At 40.0% G+C, this 25,572-nt stretch overlaps 1 protein-coding gene across 1 annotated transcript in view; it reads left to right on the forward strand.

The window, feature by feature from the left end:
* Positions 1-25,572, forward strand: part of LOC122835743 (transcriptional enhancer factor TEF-3-like) — a 40,818-nt gene that overhangs the window by 454 nt on the left and 14,792 nt on the right. The window contains exons 2-3 of the mRNA XM_044125037.1: positions 10,250-10,604; positions 24,998-25,062. Coding sequence (XP_043980972.1) covers positions 10,598-10,604; positions 24,998-25,062 — 72 coding nt within the window. The 5' untranslated portion in view covers positions 10,250-10,597. The remainder of the gene's footprint in view (positions 1-10,249; positions 10,605-24,997; positions 25,063-25,572) is intronic.

Raw genomic sequence — 25,572 nt, forward strand, 5'->3', positions numbered from 1 at the left:
GTCGGAGCGTGAACTTTTCCTGCGTCGCTACTTCTACACAAAATAATTCCCCATTCACAGGCGGACATAACATACCTCAAATGTCTCACATTTCTCAGGAAGAATCCCTGCATTTCCCCCCTCCTTCCTTTAATTACAGCTGTGGAGTGAGCCGCGGCTCCGAGTTCCTGTGCCTCAGCCGGGAAACGGACTCCCAGCCGTGCGGTCAAACATTAGCGCCTGGCCGGGTAAAGTTTTACTCCGGAGCCAGTTAAACCGCCTATTTATTAACCCACTCAATTATAGATATCTTTCTCCTCCTCTTTTCCGGTTGCAGCAACAAGTGTTAGTGGACTGGAGAGGGTCTGACGGAGCGGTGCTCGTCTGAATCTTCGGGTTGACTTCATGTTGTGACATGATTTGTTAAAAGTTTTCTACTCGTTTGTTGTCGCATAACGTCTTAAATCAATGCAAAAGAAGAATGCTGTAAAGTGAAAAATTACGTTTTTTCTGCAGTTATTATTGATAATGAATCAGTTGTGCTTTCTTTTTTCACTTTTAATTTTACTGCTATGTAATTTTAAAAGTATATACTGTTTAAATTCTGCTAGAATAATATAGTAGAAGTCCTTTACATTATATCAATATGTAAAGTATATATATATTTATATATATAGCCACACCAGGAGAAGCCACTAGATCCGCACAGACCACATATATATAAAATGTGTGTAAATTTCATATTGATAAATCATTGGTATTTATGCATCAGGTTTTATGGAATCATGAGTAAAACATGATTCAGGTTCATAAACCCTCAGTCGGCCATGAACAGAAGTGAAGTGAACGGCTTACTCACTGTTCGCTGTAGTTAAAGACTTTATTATGCTATTTCATTAATAGTATAAAAAAATTTTAAATTCTTATTTATAGTTTCATCTTAATATGTATTATATTCCAAAAATATATATATATTATGTCTTAGCTCTATATGATGCCAGGATAGGCTTGTCCTTCTAATAAATTATTACAGATTATAACCCCCTTATTAGAGAAAAATCACTCAAAGTTACATCTTTTGTTTAGTTATTAATTACTGGAGTCATGTAATCACATTTCTTTAAAGTGTATGCTATGAGAGATTGCTGTAAAACTAATAATTTTGGGCTTTTCTGTCCTTAAATAATTAACTTTTCTATGTTCTCAGTAACAGTTCATGCACACTGTAACTGTTTGCAGACAAATATACCCAGAACAATTTCCCCTCCCTTGCCTAAACTTGACCGCGTCTTTCAAACCCTTCCTGAGAGACTGACATTAAAAGAGTTTAAAAAAAACAAAAAAAAACATGTTCACAATTTAGTAGCAGCTTTTATCTTGTACAAACACTTCATCCCATTCATTTATACTCTTAATTAGGCAAACCGATCTCAAATTATCAATATAGGGAATTAATTCTTGTGCCGAAATAAAAACAGTGGTATGGGTGGGCGAGGATTTATTTTATTTTATTTTTTTTGCTAGTGGATTTCCAAATCAAATCCAGCTTTGGCCCCGACCCAACCTCGGCCTGGGCCTGTCTGCACTAATTTGATTTTAAACGCGTCACGTTTACTCCAACCTACTTTTTTCTGAGGTTCATATAATAAGCACAAACTAAATAAAGTATCTAAAAGCTGCAGCTGTAATCTGTAGACCCTGTGCCTGCTGAAAGCTCAACAAAATAAATCGAAGATGGAAATTAAAAACATTACTTTGTAGTTAAACACATTCAACTAAGTTAAAAAAAAAAGACTCAGTGCAGACAAGACTGATTCTCAAAAAGCTTCTTTTTTTTCACACTGTTGAGTTTATATTACAATGCTTGTGTTGCTTTAAAAAGGAATATTACAGACTTTTATTTTTTTTAGTTTACACCACAATTTAGGACACAATTTATGGAAATGTTTTGGTTTGGACGAGATCTACTGATTTAAAATACAAGTTTGTGAGGAGAAGCCATGTGTGGCTTTTTACATAATATTCTTAAATACCAGAATGTGGAAAAGAGTCAATTTCACCTCGTGTGTATTTATTTTCTTTTGATCTACAAAATACATACAGATTATGTTTGTGACGAGGCTGACAAAACAAGCAGGCAAAAATCGTCCACGTGCGGAAGCCGTGAATAAAATCTGTCAGAAGAAAATGAAAAGTGAAACGGAAAGCAAAGCAGCTGATGGAGGAACTGACGGCAAGGCTGGATATCAACAAAGAGCAAACGGAAACAAAATCACTCAGGGAGTCAGAAAGCACAGCAAATAATAATAATAATAATAATAATAATAATAATAATAATAATAATAATAATAATAATAATAATATAATTAATAATGATAATCTGAATTACTCATGGTGTTGTTATAAACATTGTATTTGGAAATATTTGAACGGCTTTCATTCGTTTTTGGTTTAACTCTAAATGGAGAGGTTGTAACAAACCTCGCCCGAACGTTGAGTTTATCACAACAACTATTTGCATCTTTGTCGTATCGAAACCAAGAATAGGAAGTTATTGACCTAACTGAACGGTGCTGTGACAGGCGTTTACTTACACATGATATGTAGCTACAACAGCACCTTTTCACTGACTGCATTAGTCTATCGTCATGTTATTATCATGACATGCTTTCTCATTTTGTGGGATAATTGTCTCGTAAATAGGTGAGAAAGGAGGGAAAAGTTGGAAAGAATCTCCTGACTCAATACGTTTTCTTATAGAAAGTGAAAAACGATCATGAATATCAGTACATTTTTTACCCCTAAAGTAATAAAATAACAACCCTCATCTAGAATACTTGTTAAAACGAAGAACAGGCGCTCCAGCTTCCGACTGCCCGACTGATCGTCTCTGTGTGTTTTTCGTGCAGCAGACAGAGTGTGTTTCAGATGATCTCGGTTCAAGTTAACGAGCTGCGGCGTAAAAGTGCCGCTGCTCTGCGTGTGTGTGAGTGTGTGTGAGTGTGTGTGAGTGTGTGTGAGTGCGTGTGGCGTGTGGTGCGCACCGCAGCAGCTGACAGGAGTTTTCCCGAGGAGCAACAGGTGGATTGGAGAGAATGAATGGAGGGAGACGGAGGAGGAGGGGAAAAAAACAAAACCCCCCACCTGTTGCATCCTCCCCTGAAACGTTCCCCTCCCTCCACCCCGTCCAGCCAGAGGCAGAGGAGTTGTCTATTTATTTCCCTCCATGGCCTCTTCTCCTTTGTCTTAATAAAACCGCTACAGTCTCAGAGAGCTTCTGTTGTGCTGGAATTTAAAGGTCTCGTTGTTTTAGCATTTGTGCGTGAGGGTGGACGTGTTTGTGTGGGTAAAAACAAAGCAGAAAGGAGTGTGATGGTGTGTGAGCGAGGAGAAAACGCTTCAGCATGCTCGCATCCATCGCCTTGAGCGGGTCCCCGCCACAGCAGACGAGGTTTTTTTTTCTTTTTTTTGGTCTCTTTTGTCATGCTCATCCCACATAGTGATCATTCCTCCCCCTCTTGCGCAAGAAAAATGAATAACGCCTCAGATATGAGCCTTGCAGAGAGAAAAGCCTTTCTGCACCTCCCTCCCTAACTCGTCTGCAGGCCTGCTGCATGTCTGTCTGCGCCTGTTGACGTGGCTTACAGACCCTCTGTTCTCATTTTTCTTTTTTTTTTCTTTTTTTTACAACTTTTCCCAAACACATTAGTAACTAAGAGAGGTTTAAAGTCCTAAATACCCAGCTTCTAATTCACTACATCTGTTACTGGCTGCACAGGGTAATTATTAATTATTACTACACGCTAAGGCTTATAACAAAGTGTTTGTTTGTGTTAAAGTCTTGTCTTCGTACTCTTTGACTTTTATGACCAAACAAAAGTATTTTTGTGGATTTTTATCTATACATATTAGTTGATATCTAGATTTTTTTATCTGAAAGAGTGTGAGTTCCAGGAAGACAGCTGCCGTCCGCTGCTAGAAACTAGATTAATCAGCTAAAGATTTCAGACTCAATCAATAAGACAAACGAGCTAGCTGATTGTATGCATGATTGGATACATTTTCCTTTATGGACGTAGAGAGCTGTGCAAAAGTCGTAGAGATCTTCTGCACAGTGTCTTTTAAGGTTATCTTCTTCAAAACGTTTTCGGGTTTTCTAGATATTCCTCTAAAGTTTTTCATTTTTACACCTTATTAATTGTATTTATGTCCAGAGTTCTTGCAAGTCGGCATTTTGCTGAATGTGTTTTGCTCAAAAACTGTCGGACACAAAATCCTGTCATGAAAAAAAAAGACCTTTCTGACAATATGGCCAGACAGAAATGCACAGAGGAGTGGCAAAAGCAAATGAGGTGGATTAGCATTGCTTGCCAACAGCTGATGGTGTCATCCAGTACATGTTACTGTGGAATGTCTTCAGTCAGAAGCCTCCTCAGATTAATTACAAGACTGACTGCTACTGGTGATCCACAGCATCACTATCCAGGAGATATGTGGATGGTATAAGTTATTAAACGTTTCATTTTTCCTTTCTAATAAATAAAGTATGCTTGAATTGAATGGAATGAAAAAAGGCAGAATCAACAAATATCGACAAAGAAATCTAGATCTCTACTTTTCCACTGTTTATTTATGAAGCACATGCTTTTAATTCAAACATATTTTTTTTATTGTTGTAGCTCTTTCAGAACGTTTTTTTGTCGGTTTTCAGGTTAACAAGCCTGAGGACCTGTGAGGCCCAGTCTTACGGCTTGGCGTGTTTTTGATTTTAAAAAATGCTTAAACTTGACGAGAAATTTATGGGCTACTGGGAAACATTATTAACAATACCTAAACACCAACTGTGAAGTTGTAGAAAGGCAAACGTGAAAAGAAATACAATTACAATAAATATCTTCTTTTTTTTGCACTTCAACCTAATTAAAGTGTCCAATATTTTTGGATCTTTTATCCACGACTTGTCGCTTTATTTAACGAAGTTGTTAGCTTGTAGAGACCGGCAGTGGGTTTTTACACCTGACCTCTGTCTCTCTATACGTTCACTTACTGACCCTGCTATGTTGCCATGGTGCTTCGAACTATTTCACTGTTACTGGTGAATTAAGAAAAACTTCTAATAAGTAAACAAACCAAGCTTAGATTGGCAGGGTGCAAGTAAAGCCTGGTGACCTGCCAGGCTTATAATACACCGGGGGAAACCCCGGTATGCGTTATGTGCCGAGGAAATACCTCTCTAAAGAGTCTCATGTAGACAACTGCGAGAAATTGTAAAAGAAGCCAGAGTCTAAAGAAACACATTTAAAAACAATGATTAGGACAACGGGCACCTGGAAAGTGTGGTGTTTGACCCAAGACCTTTCTGTGGCGTTCTACGTCTTCAGCATCTAAAATATAAAACCCCGTGCTCCATGTTTAAGCCTCTAAGTTCTTGCTGATGCAGCCCAGCAGGACTCGGTGCCAGAGAACAGCGCACCAAGCAAAATAAACCTGCCTGTTGCCACGAGCTCTCACAGTGACTTTATTGCCATCTCACAGCCTGATCTCGCACTGTGGCTTTATATCCCAAATATCTCCTGCCTCCTGCATTCCCGGTGTGATTAGTGCAGATTTTGGCCACTTGAGTGGACACACACACACACACACACACACACGCACACGCACACACACACATATGGTCTTATGCTGAACAGGAAGTGGCGCAGGCGGGAGCAGCAACGTCGCAGGTAGACAAAGCGAATATTTAGGCCTGATTTTTAGTTTTGACTTAAAGGTTTTCACCAGATTAAAAAGAGTTTGACAAGCGTCACATCCTCAGAGGTGGGGAGAGTGGCCAAAATTTTATTCAAGTAAGAGTTGCACTACTTCAAGAGTAATTTTACTCAAGCAGTAAAATGTAGCTTACTCCAGTAAGAGTGAAAAAATATTTGGTATAAAAGACAAAGCAAAACGAAAAGGCTACTTAAGTCCTGAGTAATCGATCATAAAATCTGATTTAATGCTTTAAAATGATGTCATAAAATAGACCAAATATAAAATATGGAAGCATTTGCGTGTAAAACAAAAAAAGCTACTAAAAACGAATACAAAGTAGCACATTTAGGTAGAAGAAACAGTTTAAAAAAAAATAAATTAAATATCAATCTACATAAATTTAACACCTACAGTATGTAACATGTAGACGTTAGGACAGGCTCATGTATTTCCAGTGACAGTGAATTGTGTTCACTGTGTCTTACTTGTCTCCAACACGCTCAGCAGATAGAAAATAACGTGAGAAAAACAAATCTGGTGCAGCAACAATAAATCTCACTTTAACTCAAACTGTAGGCGTGTGTCTGTGTTTCATATATTCTGGTTAAAATCTGTTTGTTCTTTCATTACTGAAGTTACTGATGTTGAATAAAGTATCCAGAAATTTCACTCAAGTAAGAGTAGCAATCATAGTCAGTCATAATAATATTACTCAAGTTAAAGTAAAAATTACAGTACAGTAAAACTACTAAGAGTAATTAGTAATGTATCTAGTCCAGGGCTGAAACGATAAGATGAATTAATCGTGATGAATCGATTATTGTAATCATTTAGTAATTGATTAACAATTAAATTTACTGAACATCATAGCATCATGCTGAAAACTGTTGAACTGTACATTTAAGATAAATATGTAAACTTGTAATATGTAAATATGTTTTACCCCAAGTGACAGTTTTAGCTTTACTCAGCCCAAATTCACTTAAAGAATACTATGTTGTTGTATTTTCAGCAATAAAATGCTCATTTTCTTATTTCCAAATGGAATTTAATTATTTGTTCATATGCATCCTATAATGAATTTCTAGTATTGTATAGAAGGGGCTAAAGTGATTAGTTGAAAAATTCACTAATTATTTTTACTAAAATAACTGTAAGTTGCAGCGGTAATCCAGTTTCTACTCCAAGTTTTGAACTGATGTGTGAAGGCTTCAGAGCTGCCCACCTGTCTGGACGCAGCCCAGGTCAAAGGTGAAGAGAGGTCCAGCTTCCTGCAGGTAGACTCATCAGAAGGTCTCCCTTCAGGTGCTGTGTGTTACGTTTAGCTGGACAGACCTCGTGACCCTGGCAGAATGCGTCGTGTCGACGTGTTCAAGATTGAGTTTGCGCCTTAACGTCTGTGTTTAGTGGGTTTTTCGTCTACAACATGGAGGTGTTAGTGCGCCTCATTTGGTCAGTGTGTGTGCCGTTGTGTAAGGGGCGAAGGGGACTGGTCTGGTGGTTTCTTGGCCCCCTGACCGCAGCTCCAGCTGGGGGATTATCCCACTGAGCAGATCAAGTGAGAGGGGGTGGTGGAGGAGGACCGGCAAGCCGGCCGGAGGAGTGAGGGAAGAAGTGGGAGTTGTTGGCGGTGGGGGGTAGCTGTTTAAAAACATGGCTTAGTTTAATTAACCTCCCGGATGCATTGAGCGAGGCACAGAGCTGCACTCTAATGGTTTATGGCGGCTACAAATCTCACAGTGACCTGCAGTCGCTGGTGCTTTAAAATCAGTTTAGTAAACAATGGAAATGTCGCATTAGGTAATGTCTGTTTTTTTTTTTTAAACTTTGTGGTTGTAATTTTTTTTTTTTTTTTTTTTTTTACAGAAGTCATTAAAGCTCACTGGTTGAGTGGCTCATGATCTTATTTAGGGCTTTGTGAAAAACACAAAACAAATCGTTGCATAACTCTGAGTTGTTTCTGTGCAATGTTCAGAAAAGTTGGGTTAGATGAGGACAGAGGAAAACTTTTGCTACATTTCTCCAGTGTCTCCTGTTTTTTTATTATTGTTTTCAGGCCACTGACTGAACTTTTGCACATTGTGTCACATTGCTAACACAAGCTTTTATGTGTTCATTGCAACTTTATGTATTAGAGCATCACAATAAAGGAATGAATAAGGAAAATCATGCATTGTTTTCCATGTTTTGCAAAGTTAGAAAAAAAAAGAAAAATGCGTCTTGCATTTGCTTTTAGGCCTCCTGATTCAATACTTTATGGAACCACAGAGCTGAAAGGATTTTAGAGCATCTCTGTACCTGCTTCGCACATTAGAGTTACAATTTTGCTCAAATTCCCAGTATAAAAAATACTTTGGTGTCATCTACCAGAGTACCTTCTTCCACATGTTTACTGTGTCCTTTATGTTGCTTGTGGGATTATTTTGATTCCAAAAAGGACAGAAACTTCCTTATGCTGGTCTGTCACAGAAATCCCGACAAAGTAGCTTAAAATTTGTGATTGCATAAGAGAAAGAAAGCATGAATACTTTTGTAAAGAATTGTATATTGATTATAAGATAATAGTTCACATTTCCTGGACAGGCTGTGTAATTAATCAGTTAATCCTTTTTGCTGGTGGTTTATGAACAGCTTTTACACCTTTTTGTGGGCCCAGTTTATTTTTCTTTCACAACTAGTTAGTGTTGAGTGGTTAACTTTTTTTTATCACTTTGTTTTTAACTTTATGCAAACTCAATTTCTCTGCTAGAAAAGATTTAACGCGCCAGCGTTTTAGTGATATTTGCCGCCTGTAACTTGCTTTGGATCTGATCTAATGTTGGTATAAAGTAAAGCTGCATAGCAGATAGAATTGCAAAAAAAAAAAAAAGAAGAAGAACTAAAGATAACGGACACCATAAGATCAGCGATAATATAATTTACAGTCACTCATATATCCAAGTATCTTCAAAGAGTCGGTCTGGATGGTGATGTTGTGGATAGGAAGGATCTCCAGTAGCAGTCAGACTTGCAACGAATCTGAAGAGGCCTCTGACTGAAGACACTGTTGCTGTATGACAGTCTGTCATGCTAACAGCTCGATATGTGGGCAGCAGAAATTGTGATCTGCGGTAACATGGACGACACAAGCTAAGCCACACTGCTAACCCACCTCCTTTGCTTTTGCCACTCCTCTTCAAGTGTCTGCCTGGGTTCGTGGCTGGAAACTCGGACAGAGAGGCAGTGGAGGTCAAAATGTCATTTAGGTCAAACTGTCTGTTTTTCACAGCCTTCAATACAATCAGACAGATCTGGTTTCTCAGCAGTTCCACAAAAACACTCTGAACACGACTCCAAGTCGTCATCTAGGTGATTGTCTATGAACATTTGTCCATCTGTTTGTGTTTGACATCCATGTCTGCATGTGTCTTCGCGCACAAGCTCGGAAATAGGGACTGATAACTCCAGAACCGATGTTTCTCAGCAGCAGGAAGTGGCCGTGGAAGACCAGTTGTCTAGAGGGAAGCATGATGGACGAGGGTCAGAGAGTGGGGGCAGACTAGGTGAATTCTTTCTCTCTGCCTGTAACACTGACTTGCTGACCAAGTCTCTGCGGTGACGTAATGTTTGCTCCTTTAGCCTTTGTTGGCTTAAACGGACACGGTGTTGTCATAGTTTCACTGCGGCAGGAAAATAACCTATGACAAAGACAAACGCTGTTTGCATTGACTCATGAGTCTGACTGTTCTTTCTTCGCTGTGTCCGACCATTGTTCCCATTTGTCTCCTGTGTGCTTGTCGATAGGAAGAGGTGGAGCCGACGTCTGCCTCGTTCTCTTCACCCTGAGGTTTAGGAACCGTGTGCACATCCTAAACAAAGTCGTGTAGGGAAAACAGGATGGGAATCTGTTGCAAGTCCCCCTTTGTTAGCCTCCTGAGCATTTTTTTCCGAGAATTTCAGGGAACCTTGTGTAATACTAGTCTAAAAAGTTACTAAATAAATAATAAAGACACGGGGAGCAATTCAAAACAGTTGTTGGAGAAGGTGAAGCAGTAGAGCATGGGGACTCTTTCAGCTCCCCCCACTTGTTTCAGTTCTTCTTGTCTTACTTAATGTAATTATTATTTTTTTTACCACATTGAGATTCAATTCAGTTTAAAATACTTTATTGATCCCAAAGGGAAATCCAGTGATGCAGTACATCAAGTCTCACAGTCTCTGGTGAATGAGTAATAATTGCCCCTTTGCCATTTTGTGTCTTTGCAGTTTTAGTGGTCGTTAAGTGTTATTCTTTTAAAATATAGCCCCCTGCTTTATGCTTTACTTCATAAATACAGGGGTCTGAACCCTGGGCTATTGATAAACAATTGCTTCCTCACACCATGGACTTTATCGAGGTTTTACATTTTACCCAATTGCTTGCGTTTTTCCTGTGATGCCAGTTCAACGCTGTAAAGTTCACTGGAAATCGCCTCGGCCTGTGCTACCACTTTAACCCTAAAGTTAAATTATTCCTTCTTTTTATTTTCACCCTATCCAGGCTCGTCATTGTCGCCATCTTCATCCCACCTCTGGATGTCCTACCGGCAGGCGTGCTTCTCGTTAAAGCCTCTCCCTCCTTTCACCGCCAGCAGCCATCCCAGCCGTAACTCTACACCCACCCCTTGCTCCGTGGACCTCTTCCAGACACCCCACCACGTCTGCGGAGTGGGTGCCGGCTCCCTCCCCGAGGGGTGGGAGCGAGGAGCTGGGAGATGGACTTGACAAACCCCTGGAGAACGACGCCGAGGGCGTGTGGAGCCCCGACATCGAGCAGAGCTTCCAGGAAGCCCTGGCAATTTATCCACCATGTGGCCGTAGGAAGATAATCCTCTCTGATGAGGGCAAGATGTACGGTACGCCCATCTCTATTGTCATCATCCCTTGTTTCTTTCACTCTTTTTAAAGGAACACGACAAAAATGCACATTAAGGGACAATTATACATCTCTAGCAAATGAGGAAGCATTTGATTTAAATCTCCTTCAGTAGTTTAAGATGCAAGAGTCATTCAAATAAAATACACTTACCTGTTTGAGTAGCCATTTACATAACAGAAGTGCATTTTCCACAAGAATAGCTGAACACTTGAGTAATCATGTGTTCATCTCATTCTTATACATCCTCCTTTAACGACACATCAGTTTGGTACAAGTGCCTCTCAGTAACTGTGATGACAATCATCACAGTTTGTGTGGACGAAAACAAAAATCCTTTATTAAACACTTTTTAATATGAAATGTGGTCAAACTACTCTCACTGATTGTTTCATATTCAGTTTTTTACATACAATAATCTCTCCTTATGCTCATGAGTCACATCCCTCATGTTTCCTGTGCAGCTGTTGAGCTCAAGCTCCTACAATCCTCAGTTTGATGGTTTGATATGTCACTCCTTCCTAGAGGTTCACCATTGCAACTTTCGCAAGACTTGAACAAGATTTTAGCCGTTTTTTGGGGGGGGGGATAAAACCTGAGTCCAAATTTTTATTCTTTTTCTTGTTGACAAATTTATTAAAATTAGAGGTGGGGAGTATAGCAATATTTTTAGAAAAACCAAGCATCCCATCTTCTTATTTTGTTTTGTTTTCACAAATAGGCCAGAGGTTTCACAAATTGCGTTTCACTGAATCTGGAACCCCTGTAGAATAATCCAGTCCAATCTTGATTTTTATCCTTAAAGATTTCTTAAAGAGTTACTACTCAGAGTAGCCGTGTCCTGTTTAGGTTTGATTAACCAAAGCATGTTCAGTTTTCAACTAGAGATGATTAAGTGTAGGGCACACTCATAAAAAATTGTGAAATATTTTCTTAGCTTAGCAGTGACTGGAAGCTACAGAGCAGATGCTAAAGTTAGCACTGTTAGCTGCTATTAGTCGTCGTCGGTGACACTACTCTGAGTGCTTAAAGTCAATTGTAACATGTCCATCCCTCTGTCACCGCTACTTTTTTATACAGAATACCCAAAATGGTGCCAGATAAAGGGTTTCCAAGCAGCTTTTATAACATTGTAACGTTTGTGGTAGAGTATTGTTCGCTAGCCAAATGAACGTCTGTTTTAGTTGACTGTCAACAAAACAAGGCAACCTGAGAACTACTTTCTTTCTTAAAGAGGTTTTCAAAATAGATACAAGAGGAGGATGAAGCCTAAAGACTTTGTCAAACCCTAATACTCAACTTTACTACAAATAGTCTTTTAGATTTTGGGTTTTTTTTCTTTTATTTCTTAATAATTTCAGGTTTTCATGACCACAACGGTTCCTAAGACACTCTCAGAGGCAGGCATGTGCTGGTGAGGTGAGGTTGCTGCAGAACGTTGCTGAAAGATGTTTGGTGACAGATGGTTTGGCCGAAGAGAGCCCTTCGTTTGATAATGGATCTGCTTGGTGGAAAACTGGGTGGACGCAGGCGGTGGCGCTTTCAGACAGTGTCTGTCATCGCCTTGTTTTGACACTGTGCCAGACAGCTCCTTTAACTCTTAGCTTAGCCTTGCCTAGCGTAGCTGTCGATTGAGGTCACAGCCATTCCCTGATCAACACTTAAACCCTTATAAAGCCTTTAATAATAGTTGGTGGGGGAAGCGAAAGGAGGGAGGGGGCAGGTGTCTTACTCTTGGTCACGGGGATTCGGTGGGGCGGTGCGTGTTGGGCGACGTTGTTGGGGTTTTGACAAGGAAGGTATTGAGGTACCCCTTCCTCTCTGTGGGGGTCAGGGGCAGGTGATGTGCACCCGGGAGCATGATGGCTTGTCAGGAATGGCATGTGTGCATGGAAGCCCGGGGGTTCAAGGCAACTTGGCTGTAACCCTAAACCAGAATAGATGTTTACCCTTTGAGCGCCTGGAGGGGAGGATGAGGAGTGAACGAATAAACACCAAGGTGGCCAGTGATGTTTTGCAGAGCCTCAGAGCATGCTAGAGCTCTCTCACACCTGTCCCCGAGTTGCAGAAGGGGAGAATTGAAATTTGTGTGTTCTGTTGCACTCTTTTGTTCAGGACGTCTTTGATTCACTGCCACCGTGTGCCTTTGTCTCAGGTAGTTCTCTTTGTCCTTCATGAGAGACGTCTTCTCTCTGTCAGTACCTCTGTTGGTTGGTCCGCCTCTCAGTTCGCCTCCAGCTGCTCCCTGAGTTCAACCTGACAGCCTTGTGACAAATCCAGATTTATGACTTGAGAAAAAGACAAGACCGAGGCCGTGCTTGGCCTGCTTTGCCCCCGTTGCCCTCAAACAGCCATGCAGGGCCGTCCACTCTGCCCCTGGAGCTCTTGCTCTTATCGCCATCCCATCCCTGCGGTCACTTTTGGTCAACAGCTCAAGTCATCCAGGCTACCACAATCGACACAAAGCCTCTTTGGAGGTCTTTATTGTTGTTAATGTTGTTAAAGTGCTGATGGGTGGTATTAAATCAGGTGCCCAAATCAAATATCTGCTAAGAATATCTTGAAAGGCATTCCTGAAATGGCTAAGAGATGACATGGTGGTTTTAGAAATGTCATTGAGTCTTCTTGCACAGTCTAAATGTGGATTCATAGACAAAACAAACCAAGAGATGTGTCTGTCGACTGAGAGTGGCATACTCTGAATTTAAGGCTGAATTCCACCAAGAGACACGAACGCCATTCCTTTCTAAGCTACATGATGCTGAGTCTCAAACCAACCAAAAACCAAAGAATGTGTTTAGCTCACATTGTGCCTTGAAAAAAATTTGAGCTAAATTTAATGCTTTCGTCCACATTCTCCATTAACACTCCACATTTTGACGCAGAATACTCCGGGTTTTGCTCAGCAGACCTTTTAACTTGCCTATTAGGAAGGGTGTCATGGATATTGTGGCGCTTGTGTGGACCAGTAGTAATTCGACATGCATCTGCCAAGAAAAACATTTCCTGCCTTGTGCTGTTCCGCGCCAGAGAGACGTGTTGTGGTGAAAGGGTTTCATGCTGCAGTGGTGGAGGAAAAGTCCCAAACTTGTGCCCATGTGTTGACAGCTCCATGCAGAAGAATGTAGCTCTGGAAATATAATTATCTTCTCTGTTCATTTGCTGTCATATATCTGCCAGTTTGATTTGTGAGTCACTTTTGCAATTGTAATTATTTTTACTTTATGCCTATTTAATATGTTTTTTGATTTAGCTACATTTACTCTTGCCTCACAGCATTTTTTTTTTTTTTTTTTTTTTTTTTTTGTGCAGCTGTCTGGTTTTGTCTCTCTGGATTTCCAAACGTCTGTATGACAAATGTTTTTTCTCACACTTTAATGTATCTGACTTTCTGGAGAGGGGCTGAGGGGTAGGACGGCAGTGTTAGAAGAGTAAATAGAGCTCCATTTTGTAAGAGAAACATAAAATGTTTTTATTGACAACATAATGAATTATTCTCTCTCTGAGGTTTGGTTGGGAAACATTTCATCCTGTTGACGATTTTAGTCACGAAAGACTAATATGCTTTAGGCGCAAGCCATCCTTATTAAGAATATGTTGAAAAGGTCAGCGGAAAGCAACAATGAGTCTGCACTCAGGTTCAAAGTTTGGCAGTAAATTGAGAGATTCTCCAGTCACTTTGACCCATGAAGCGTCTACGGATGCTTCTAGAAAACACTGAACTGTAAAGATGTGTGAGTTGGAGCTGTTGAAATGGCCACAGATGCTCAATTGGATGAAGGTCTGTACTTTGACTGGGCCACACGCATGCTTTGATGTAAACATTGTAGGATGGATCTCCAGCCTCTAAGGCTTTTATCTTCCTCCATCAATGATCCCATCAAATCTGTCCAGCTTCCTTGTTCCTCCTGAAGAAAATCATTCCCTCAATATAATTCTGCCACCACCATGCACCAGAGTGGATATGGTCTGTTCCTGGTGATGTGCAGTGTTTGCTTTGTATCATACATCACGTTTTCTCATTCGGCCAAAAAGGTTAATTTTTGTTCTCATCCAGCCAGCTCTCTTCTTTCACAACTTTGCTCATTGAAAAGTTTAAATGGCAATTAGATTTGTCTTTCTCCTTCCCACTGTAAATTAAGAAGACCAATAAATGTCCAGTCAATAGGTACTCCCACCTGAGCCATGGATCTCCGTTGCTTACCCAGAGTTACCGCAGGCCTCTTGGCTGCTTCCGCGTCTAATGCTCTCCTTGCCAAGATCTGACAATTTAGTCGGACAGGATTATATTGGTATATTCATTATTTATTCATCATTTACTGCTTACTAATTACTGGTACATTACTATTAAAGCCGTTTGGTTAAACTGATTTTATTGTTGGAATAATAGTTTGCAGGGGGTTGAATAATTTTCACTTTTCAGATTTTTACTTGGTAAGACAGTTTAAGATCATGTGTAAGTTTCTTTCCACTTTACAGTTATGTGCCAGTTTGTGTTGGTCTATTGCATAAGATTCCAACGAAACGAAAGTCTGTTGTTGATAAGTATTAAAAAGAAAGAAACTGAACAGTATTTTTGCAGCGCACTTTATATGTGTCAATGCATCCAGTGCAATATACTTTGTCAAATGTAAGTTAGACCTTTTATTTTGCAGTGGCACCAATATCAATATTGGTATTATTATTATTATTATTTTCTGACAATAGTAGAAAATAATACTGCTGTTATGGCTGATAACCAATATTTGCCAATATTATGTCAGCACCATGAAAAACATCATGAAAAAAATGACCACAGTACGGACATTACTTCTCTGATTCAGTTAAAAAGGCCTTTGGTTTCTGTCATCTTCTCAGGAGAAGTTTTATGACTGAAATTAGTGCACCACATCACATTTAGATACTGAGAATGCTTAATTCCCCCCCCCCCCTAAAATCCTAACCTTGAAAAACTTCTCTATCTCCCCTTTAATATGAACAGCTTCTCCTCAATTAAATGTCTCTATAAGATTAGAGTCAGGGAAAAAATGCTTTGAATTAACTTTGTTACAAGTTAGAGTACATGAATCCGTTCAGGTTATTCTGGACTAATATAAAATTGACGTGTTGTTGGAATTGGAGTTTGATATAAGCCTTTACACGTCTCTTTATAGCCACTTGACTCTATTGGAGAACAAATGACAACCAACCTAGAGATTCCTCATGCCTGCATTTGATCTGTGTTTTCTTAAGATGAAGCAGTGGGACATAAACACCATGGAACAGAAAATGTTTTTCAGATACAGTTATAGCTACTATTCTCCTTTATTTCAATAGTAATTTATTTTAATCGTATTGCACATTGCTTTTCTGTTGCACAGACATGAAGTCATACAACCCCCCTCGCCCACCCACAAAAAACACAGAACAATGTTGTAGCAGCAAATTCAGGAGCCGAGGTGAGTCAGTGAGTAAACAGGAATGTCAGGAATGCGCTGAAGAAACTCTTAAGTCGGAGGGAGAGAAATCAGACAAGGTCAGCGGAGGTCGGAGCCTGACCGGGGGAGAGCAGATATATGAGCAACCAGGCCCAGAGGCAGACTTTGGGAAATACTCAGCAGAACCTCTTGCCCCTCTGTTTGACCTCCAACATCAATGTTGAGGACAGGTACACAAATTTAACAAATTTTTCTAATGGTTTATTTCTTCTTTGGACAAAATTCTCTCCAAATACTCGGATTTTCCTTTAAAGATTAGTTTTTGATATTAGTTTGGGCTATCCAATATCTGGGATATCAAATGCTGTGGTTGATATGGGGGGGATGTTAGGACAATTCCAAGGGCCCTTGACCGATAGGGGGCCCCCCTCACAAAAACTCCCAAAAACAAATATATATATATAATTTTATTTTGATGTTTTTAGCAGTAAAAATTAAATGTCATCACTCCCAGACCAAAAAGCACACGTCTATATTTTCACCGAACACCCCCCTGGATCTGCATGAAATGGATCATTCCTACTTGACAGCGATGTTTTCAGTAGCAGTCAGATCAAAACAAGAACGACTGTGGCGTCTTGTCTGTTTTATTACTCATTTGTGTTGTTAATTTTGCTTGTTTGTAAACCCTTTTATTATCAAAACAAAAGAACGACTGTGGCAGTTTCTATGCTGCCTAGAAAAATAAGAAAAACAGGTTTTAAAAAAATTGAGAGATAACAGAGAGAGAGAAAAAGACAAGAGTTTTAATTTGTAGCACAGTTTTTCTCCAAGAGAGGTGACTAGACAGTGAAATTATTAACTATTTAGCATAGTTAGCTTAGCTACAGACTAGGGTTTGCCTCCATTTCACTAGCATTTAATAAATTAAGGAAAAGAAATGCCAATATATTCATATATTTAACTTGCCCCTGTACCTTTTACCACTTAACAACAGATGAGTCAGTCAGCAGCTGCTCTAACCCCTGATACCAGCATAATCTTTAGCCCCTGTCCTAGTAAAAAAAAAAAGGTGAGCAACAGTGTGTCCAATGACAAGCTAGTTAGCATCATTCCAATGAGTCTATAGGGATTTCTCTGTGTCTTTGCTCTTTTTACAATTACACAACAAAACAATATATTTGTTGCTGATAGAAATTCAAACAATCTTTATCCACCTTATTGCTGCCCCCCATGAGGCTCCGCAAGGGCAGACACTTTCCAGTGGTAAGTTGCTCTCTATAACAGGTTAATGTGCTATTCGGTGAGATTCTCCATATTTTGGTCTGAAGCGCAGCAGCTGCGGTCATGGACCTTACCAGAGGGGCCGCTTTTCATTGGCTGATGCTCTTTCTACGTGGTCACGTGGGTGGCAGTCTCACAAACACACGCTTCCCGTTAGCTAAGTACAGCATAATAGCAGTTCTGATACAACTTCTACACCTTGAAGCCTGTCTGCTACACAGTCTAACGTTAGCTAAACAGATCAATATGCAATGTGTACTGTATCTGACACACACTAAAGATTTTATTTTAGCAGAAAAGGCTTTGGACTAAATTGTTACTCGTGTTAGCCTCTGTAGCACCAAGTACAGCTAGTAAATCAACCATCGCTGTGTTCAGGGAAGCGCTGTTTAATAATCCAGAAATAAATATCAAGCCTGGAAACTTGATGTCGTAACGGACTGAATGTTTTGTTTTTAACGTAATCTTTGCTCGTCTTGCGGGGGCGCAGGCGGTTGCCACGGTAACAGGTATGCTTAAACCACAAAGAGAGACAGACTAAAAAGGTACGAGTGGTTTTGAGTTGATCACCTGTTCGGGTTATTTTACCTTTGTTTACCTTTGCTGTGGCGCATTACAGCCGCTGTAGTTTCTAAAGGTTGGACTAATTACGTCGTTCGTTTGTGACGGTCGCATCATCATTCATAACAAACATCAAATAGAAAAAATAGATTTCATAAAATTTTAACAAACAAATGGCTTCTTTACCTTAACAGAGCTCTTTGGTTCCTCTTATCAGTCTGTAACTTCTCATATTGAGGTCATCAAACCAAATTTCAGATCTACCATAACTGACTGACACCTGCTGGCCTCAGGTTTGCAACCAGCTTGTGACTGAAAAACCAGTAACCTCCTCCCAGATGATGACATGAACTTGTTATTTCCTCTGTCCATTCTAGTAGCTGATATATTGTGAAAATCCGGTAGAAATGATGCACTAATGGAGTCATGTTTACATAGAAATAATGCGCTACGAGGCTTTGCTTGTGAGACTTGCGGTCACGTGGGTCGGTTGTGGGCGGAGCTTGGTAAGGTCCATTCCTCCGCGACACTCAGCAACGGAGAATCTCGAGATTCTGATTGTGATGGGCTAAATGAACCTTTTTTTTTTGTCTTATAAAAAATGTTCCTGGCCCAAACATAATAATAAAGAATCATATCATGAACTTTGTTATTTTTTAAAAACGAAAAGTAATATTTACATCACACCAAGCTAATATAATGTAGAACGGCAGCTCAGATCTCTGACCAACTTCCCTGATTTTCTCGTCTTTATTACTGTCAGTTCTTCAGAGAAACGAGCTGCTAGCAGCGCTGCTAATTCACGGTCATTCCGTTACAAAACTTAACGATCGTGTTCCTGTCGCTCCCCGTGATTAAACTCACATCTACGATAATCTGTACTGAGCAGCTCTCTGATAGCAGACGGTGGGTCCGTGAACAAGTTTAACTAAATATTGTATTATAACGGAAAAAAGAGACGTAACAATAAAAAACCTACAAATTACAGTGACATACGGCTACTTCCTGTGGGCGCCGGAAGTAAGACCCATAATCGTTTCCCCAGTAAGCCTCCCAGGAATAAGGTGGATAAAATGAAAATAATAAAAAAAAAGCCTCCTGTCTGGACTGCAGCCAGTCCAAACAGTTTTAGCTTAGCTTGCATTTAAATCACAAATACATGTTGCCACGTCCCTCCTGACCTGTCCTCTCTTAAGTGAAATTAAAGCTGCACTATATAACTTTTATAAAAAATAATTTTTTTTACATATTTGTTGAAACTTCCATTGTATTGTGACAGTATGACATGAGAGATAATTTGTGGAAAAAATGATTTATTCTGCCTTCTCCCAGTGCTGTATAGAAACAACCAATCAGAGGCAGGAGGCGGGTTTTAGCGCTGTCAATCACAATCTCTGTGACTGCTCATCCTCCCTCCCCTCACTCTGTGCTATGCTGCAACTATTACAGCATGTTGTGAATGCTCAGTTTTGTTGGCATAGCCATCAACGATGGCAGATAAACGGTTTTCCTGTAACAATAAGTTGTTTTTCCATCATTAGCACATTTAGCAGTGAATGAATGAGGTTGATTGACAGCGCTAAAACCCTCCTCCTGGTTCTGTTTGGTTGTTTTTGGTCAGAACGTTGCATTACTTTAGCCAGCAATAGTAGTTCAGGGAGGAGGTGGAGGAGATTGATTGTTTTCACAGATTATCTGTCTTATAACAAACTATCACAACATGGTGACAGCTTTAACAAATATGGACAAAACAATTTTTTTAAATAAAGTTATGAACTCCAGCTTGAATAAAATGCAACTACATAGCATTTTTCGAGAAGTCTGGATTGTTTTATGTATATGTTGCACATTCTCTAACTGTGGGAAGAGACATTTCAGTGAGCTAAAACTAATAATAATAAATTTAAGCAACCTATTTGCTGTATTGTATGCAGACTGTTGCATGTAACATTCATGTGCAGTAACTACTGTGCTAATATCAGTTTTGAAGCAAAGAAAACAAGGCAGTTGCAAGCTTTTAAAATTGTGACGCTTTATATGGGTCCGATAGACTCACGAAACTGTAACAGTAGTTGTGCAGGGGGAGAGGGGGGCCAATTAAATTTGGGGCCCAAGATTCCTGGCGGCACCCCTGAGACTAGGCACCGATCGACAGTATTGATCATGGTAATTGACCTCCATTAAGTTATTAAAACTCACTGAGCTTTTCATTTATTTTGTAACAATCATGAAATTAATTGTGTTTTTTTAAGGTTTTATGTGATTGGCCAAAGCAAAATGAAACATTTCTGTGGAGAGGATGGAAAATTATACATATTTTATTCAAAATAAAACAAGAAAAAGTGTAACATGCATGAGTGTAAAGCCTGTAGAATCACTTTTAATAAGTTAAAGTTGTGGTTGCAACAAAGAAAGGAAAATGTTCACTTGGTTTATAACGCTTCCGTTTACACCATTCCTCTCTGTTCTCATTGAGTACATTTATTTTTTCAGAGTAAGCATCAGATCTTATCTAAGCAGTTATGGCATCGCTTTCCTGCTTTACCAAGAGACAGTGGTGCACACCTGCTCTTTTTGATCACGTCGTGATGAAACTATTGGAAATGTCTCATTCTTTCGCTCTTCTCAGTCGAAAGGACATGAAGATAGCTTTGAACTCGGGAAAACCTGGACTTTTCATGGGTCTCCAAGAAATTTTTACAGAATCATATCCCCCCTCCAGGAATGACTCTAGGCGGCGCAATAAACAACATCAAGCTGTGGAACAACTTGTAACGGTAGAACTTTCCTACAGCTTTGGCGGGACCGACTTCTGTGTCTGTGCGCCCCGATTTGGATATCATGATCTCATCGTTGTGTGACTGAGTCGCCTCTCTGATCTCATGGGTGTGTTGGAGGGTATTTTTGAAGAGTCAAGCACTCACACTAGGAGTGGTAGGGCATCTGATACGAGTGCATCAGGCAAAGCGTCTTTGACTTCCCAAGTTGTTTAATGCTTGAAATGTGAACCTGATCACTTTGGAAAGGCATACTGTCACACTGATGAAAGCAGTTTGTCCTTTGCTCAGCTGGTGGTGGAATATTTTTTTAAAAACTCATTCATGGTAACGTATGAAAAAGGTTCCAGCGTTGGTTTCTTATACCAATTTGTGAAATATTTTTGGCAGGTCAGTCAAGTGGAACAGTACGTTCGCTTCAGAAATGTGTTTTTAAATCCACAAAATAAGATAGGATTTATTTTAAATATTGGTTCCCCCTTCTTTTTTTTGTTTTTTACATGGTTTGTTCACCAACAGAGACTTGAAGCTCCTGTCGCTGCTGCTTTGAAATGTCCTGTTGCACAGACATTGCGCAAGTGAAGATAATTCCCAGAGGGAAAATGTCTTCTGCACATTAATTTGAGGTCGGGTACTGTGAGCAGTTTTGACAAATGTTCTCTTTTCTGCTTTTTAAGACTTTTATTGTCAGGAAATGTGGAACACTTTCTTAATCCCCAAGCAATTAAAGAAATATGTAGTTAGGGGCTCAAACAATCATTTGAGAAAAGTTCACCTCCTGATAAACACTGAACGGTTATATTACGTCCCTGAAAAGAAAATAAGATCAGAACAGAAAGAATACAGCAACTGGAGCAGAAATGTGTCAGAAACTGTCTATATGGGGCTCAGCCTTTCAGATTTCCCTTTAGTCCACAAAAGCTTCACACAAAAGCAATTTCTTTGGAAATGTGAGTGTATAATTCTTTTGGGCCTGATTTAGTAACAGATTGCGCAATTTTTGTACCAGCTAAATGGAGGCCAACCGTATTAGAGCGATTCAACCATTGGTGCAAATTAGATTTCTTAAGAAATTCAATATTATTCAGTTGCCCAATCAAAATACCAATGGCCCAATCAAACTCAATGGACAGGAGCGAATCAAGAGCACAGAATTCAAATATGTTGACTCACTGGTTTCCTCAGAAACCACACGGCGTCTAATGCTCATGCACGAGCCAAAGTGGTGTGGCTTGAATTGCAACAATTCACAATAGGCCAAAATCTTCGAGACCGTTACAACTTTAACTCTATTGAAATTCTCTGACGAGATCTGCAAAAGGCAGTTGAAACGGCACAGAAAACCAGGAACATCAACGAACTGGCAGCCTCAGAAGTTGGTGACTAGTTATGAATCAGCAGAAAGGTGCTCTGCTAAGTACTAAACATGTTAGTCCTGAAGAGTTTGAATAATTTTGAGGTTGTAGTATTCATTATAAGGGGCATATTGTGCTAATTCGAGAGAAACCAATTGTAATATCACTTACACGGAGTCTAGTTTGTATCCTTTCCAATAAACCCAATTTGCAGATAACATTGGATCACTTTAGGTGCCACTGTAATTCACAAAGGGCTTCAAAACCAGAGAGCTGCACGTCTGACCAAAAAATAGTCTTGCAAATTTGCAGCTGTCCTTTGTACCTCGTCTGTCACATTTTATTTTATTTTTTACAGAGCACAAATTCAAATCGTCAAGGAATTCTTCAACGATTATAGTAATGATAATATAATAATTATATAATGACGATGCAACCGAGATTCTCTGCCACTCACTATAAATCGAACTACTTCATTTTTATTTTCAGAAATACACAAGAGTGTCAAGGTTAAAGCAGTGGCCTTGAGATCTTGATCTTACGATAACAGCATAGACAGATGCAGCGACTCGATAGTGCTTCGCCGGACAGGCCTCACTTTGACATGAAATATTGTGGCATTTTAATATCACGAGATCATGTGCCAGGTTCAGGTTCCGCTGTTTATGATTGCATATTATTTCAACAGACAGCGGCTAATGCACATCTCTGAATGTAGTTAGCTGTAAATAGCATGTCGCCTCATTGTGCAGAAAGGTTTGGGCAGACTGAAGGCGATGCAAACAAGGTGCGCAAAGTCCCAACTTTTAGAAAGCAAACAAAAAAAAAGGTTTAATTTTTTTTTTCATGTTAAAAATACAAAATTCAAGCAGACAGTTTGACAATATATCATGTAAAACACAGAATTGTGATATATTGATAAGTTAAGCAGAGAAACCTGTGTAGAGTTTTATGCTGCCTCTTCACTGCAGCACTCAAAGACAGTCACCAGTTTTCTTCAACGTAAACACAAGCCGGCTTTCTATGTGGAAATTTCTCCTGGAGTTGTTTGGGTTCACATGCGCACCAGGGAGAAATGTCGCTCTGCATTCCGTCCAAAATCTGATCACTTTTATTGGTTGACAAAATGCCTGATGGGGTCTAGAGCGGGCGTCTGGTTTCCTCTGATTGCATTGCGGGAAGTGCGAGGTCTGGCCGAAGCGTTAGTATGTTGGAGAAAATGTGAAATCCTTCCCAAAGTGCGTGACGTGACTGTCCCATGTGTTAACTCGTGGCCATGTGGTGCCAAGTGAGAAGTGACCGTGTTTAGGAGGTGACGCAAACGCTTGTGAGACCTTTTCTTTGTTCAGAGGTTATTTAATTCGATCGGGTGTGTTTAATTATTGCCATTATGAATGACAAATTTGGGGAAGATTTATGATTGAAAAGGGGATATTCTATAAACCTAGAAACACAAACCAGTTGCTTCACCGTGCTGGGCCTCCCCGTTCCTGGCCTCTGTCCCGTCTGTCCCGAGTCCCGTCTGAGGATCGCATGGCCCCAGCCTCCACCTGCTCCGCCAGTGTGACCTGTCTGTCAGCAGCACACAGACACACACTCACTGCAGAGATATGAGCTGAGCAAAGGCTCCGGGGGCCACTCTGAGACTGATGCAAGCCCTCACACACAAGACTGTATACTTAGCGATAAACTAACACGATACACTTACACTTAAAGCGTCCGGTGCCGACACACTCGACAGCCACGACGCTTTTCTGCGCGTGTGTTTGCACAATGATCCATACATGGATGGTGCATTGCAAAAGCTTTCGTACTTCTTGATTTTTTACAAATTTTTTCTTGTGGTTTGAGAAGTTGTTATAATTCATTTTTGTCACATTGGATACATTTTTATGCAGCATTTATACCCCTTAAATTTTATTTTGTCCCCCATTTTATTTTGTGACCAGTTTTGTTTGATTTGATGTGATGCACCAGTACAAAGCATAAAACAATCATTAAGTATTAGAAAAAAAAATGTTAGATGGTTTTCAAATACGTTTCCAGGTAGAAATCACTACTGGTAGAAAGTGTGGTGTGGATTAGTATGTCAAATGAAAATATCCCCGCACATCGCCATTATGAAACATGGTGGAGGCGTTTCATGCTGTGGGTTTGCTTTTCTGCAGTACTGACAGCTGCACATAACCTATGGTAATATTGATGGAGCTGAAAAAAGAGCAACAATGAAAGAAAAATTCATTTCTCTCATAGGATGTTCACCTTTCAGCAGGACAACACCAAACACACTATTGCATAATAATGCTTAAGAACATTATTATGTATTGTTTAATGTGTATAAATTAACAATGCTTAAGAACCTTATGTATTAGACATCAAAGTCCTTGTGTCAATTGAAGGAGAATTTGTGGCAAGTCAGGGAAAAAAATGTCAAGCAAAGCTTCCACAAGGTATTCACTCAGGGAGGCTGAACGGAAATGCACTCCACAATTTAGGAGTTTCATTTGTTAAAAACATTTTGACAGCCATGTCCCCTCCAGCACATAAAAGTCTCAGTAAAGTGCACCGAACTTTGTGGTTGAAATGTGTAAAAGTTCAATGGATCTGAATACTTTATGCAAGGCAGTGTATAACTTTACACGAGGAAACACTTGTCTTATTATAGACACTCAGAAGTGTGATCAGGCATGCATTTAGTCTATTCTATTGTACTATGTCTATAAATATGTGCATATATAAATAAGCTGCATACGCAGCACATCGGATTTTGCTGGAGGCTGTCATCCAGCTAATAATGAGTTAAGATTTTCCTTCATGTCCTTTATTTATTCTTTTCATTCAAGTACCTTATTATTTATTTATTTATGTTAACATTTAGTTTAAGGTTTAAAATACAAATTTTAACGGAAAGTGGAAGCTGATTCCACGGCTAAAATGTCGAATCTGTTTAGGGAAAAACTGTGTCTGTTGTTTCGGCAGGGCGGAACGAGTTGATAGCGAGGTACATCAAACTTCGCACGGGGAAGACACGGACCAGGAAGCAGGTGAGTTTCTCTCTGAGTGCCATTTGCTGCAACCTGCTATTTTTGAGCGGCTGCAGCAAATCCTGTTGAGTGATGCACCGACACCCCCGTGGAACCCCACCGCCGCCCCACCACCCACCACCCCCTGGCCGGAGAGCCAGAGATGATGATTGATTTAGGGCCGGGACCCAATGCACAGATGCTATAGGATCATGTGTCGGTGTTGTTTCTTCAGCGCCTCGTGGATCTGCTGCTTGTTAGACAGGAAGAAGAAGCTGGGGAATACTGTGATTTAGACGGAGGAGGGAAGCGGGAAGGCAAGGAATTTGGAACGTTGTCTTACCTTCTGAATTATTGATAAGGAAGAACTGATTTATGGGACACTGACTGATGCATTACGAAGTCATCTGACCACGTTCGACTGGGAACGAATGCAGATGACAAGCCAGTAAGGGTCAGGAAAGGATTCAATCTAGATAATAAACCTGATGAGGGTGTAGAGGGACCCCTACTGGCTTAAAACCAGTTAAG

The sequence above is a fragment of the Gambusia affinis genome, linkage group LG08 (genome assembly GCF_019740435.1).
Source record: "Gambusia affinis linkage group LG08, SWU_Gaff_1.0, whole genome shotgun sequence".
Classification (NCBI taxonomy): domain Eukaryota; kingdom Metazoa; phylum Chordata; class Actinopteri; order Cyprinodontiformes; family Poeciliidae; genus Gambusia; species Gambusia affinis.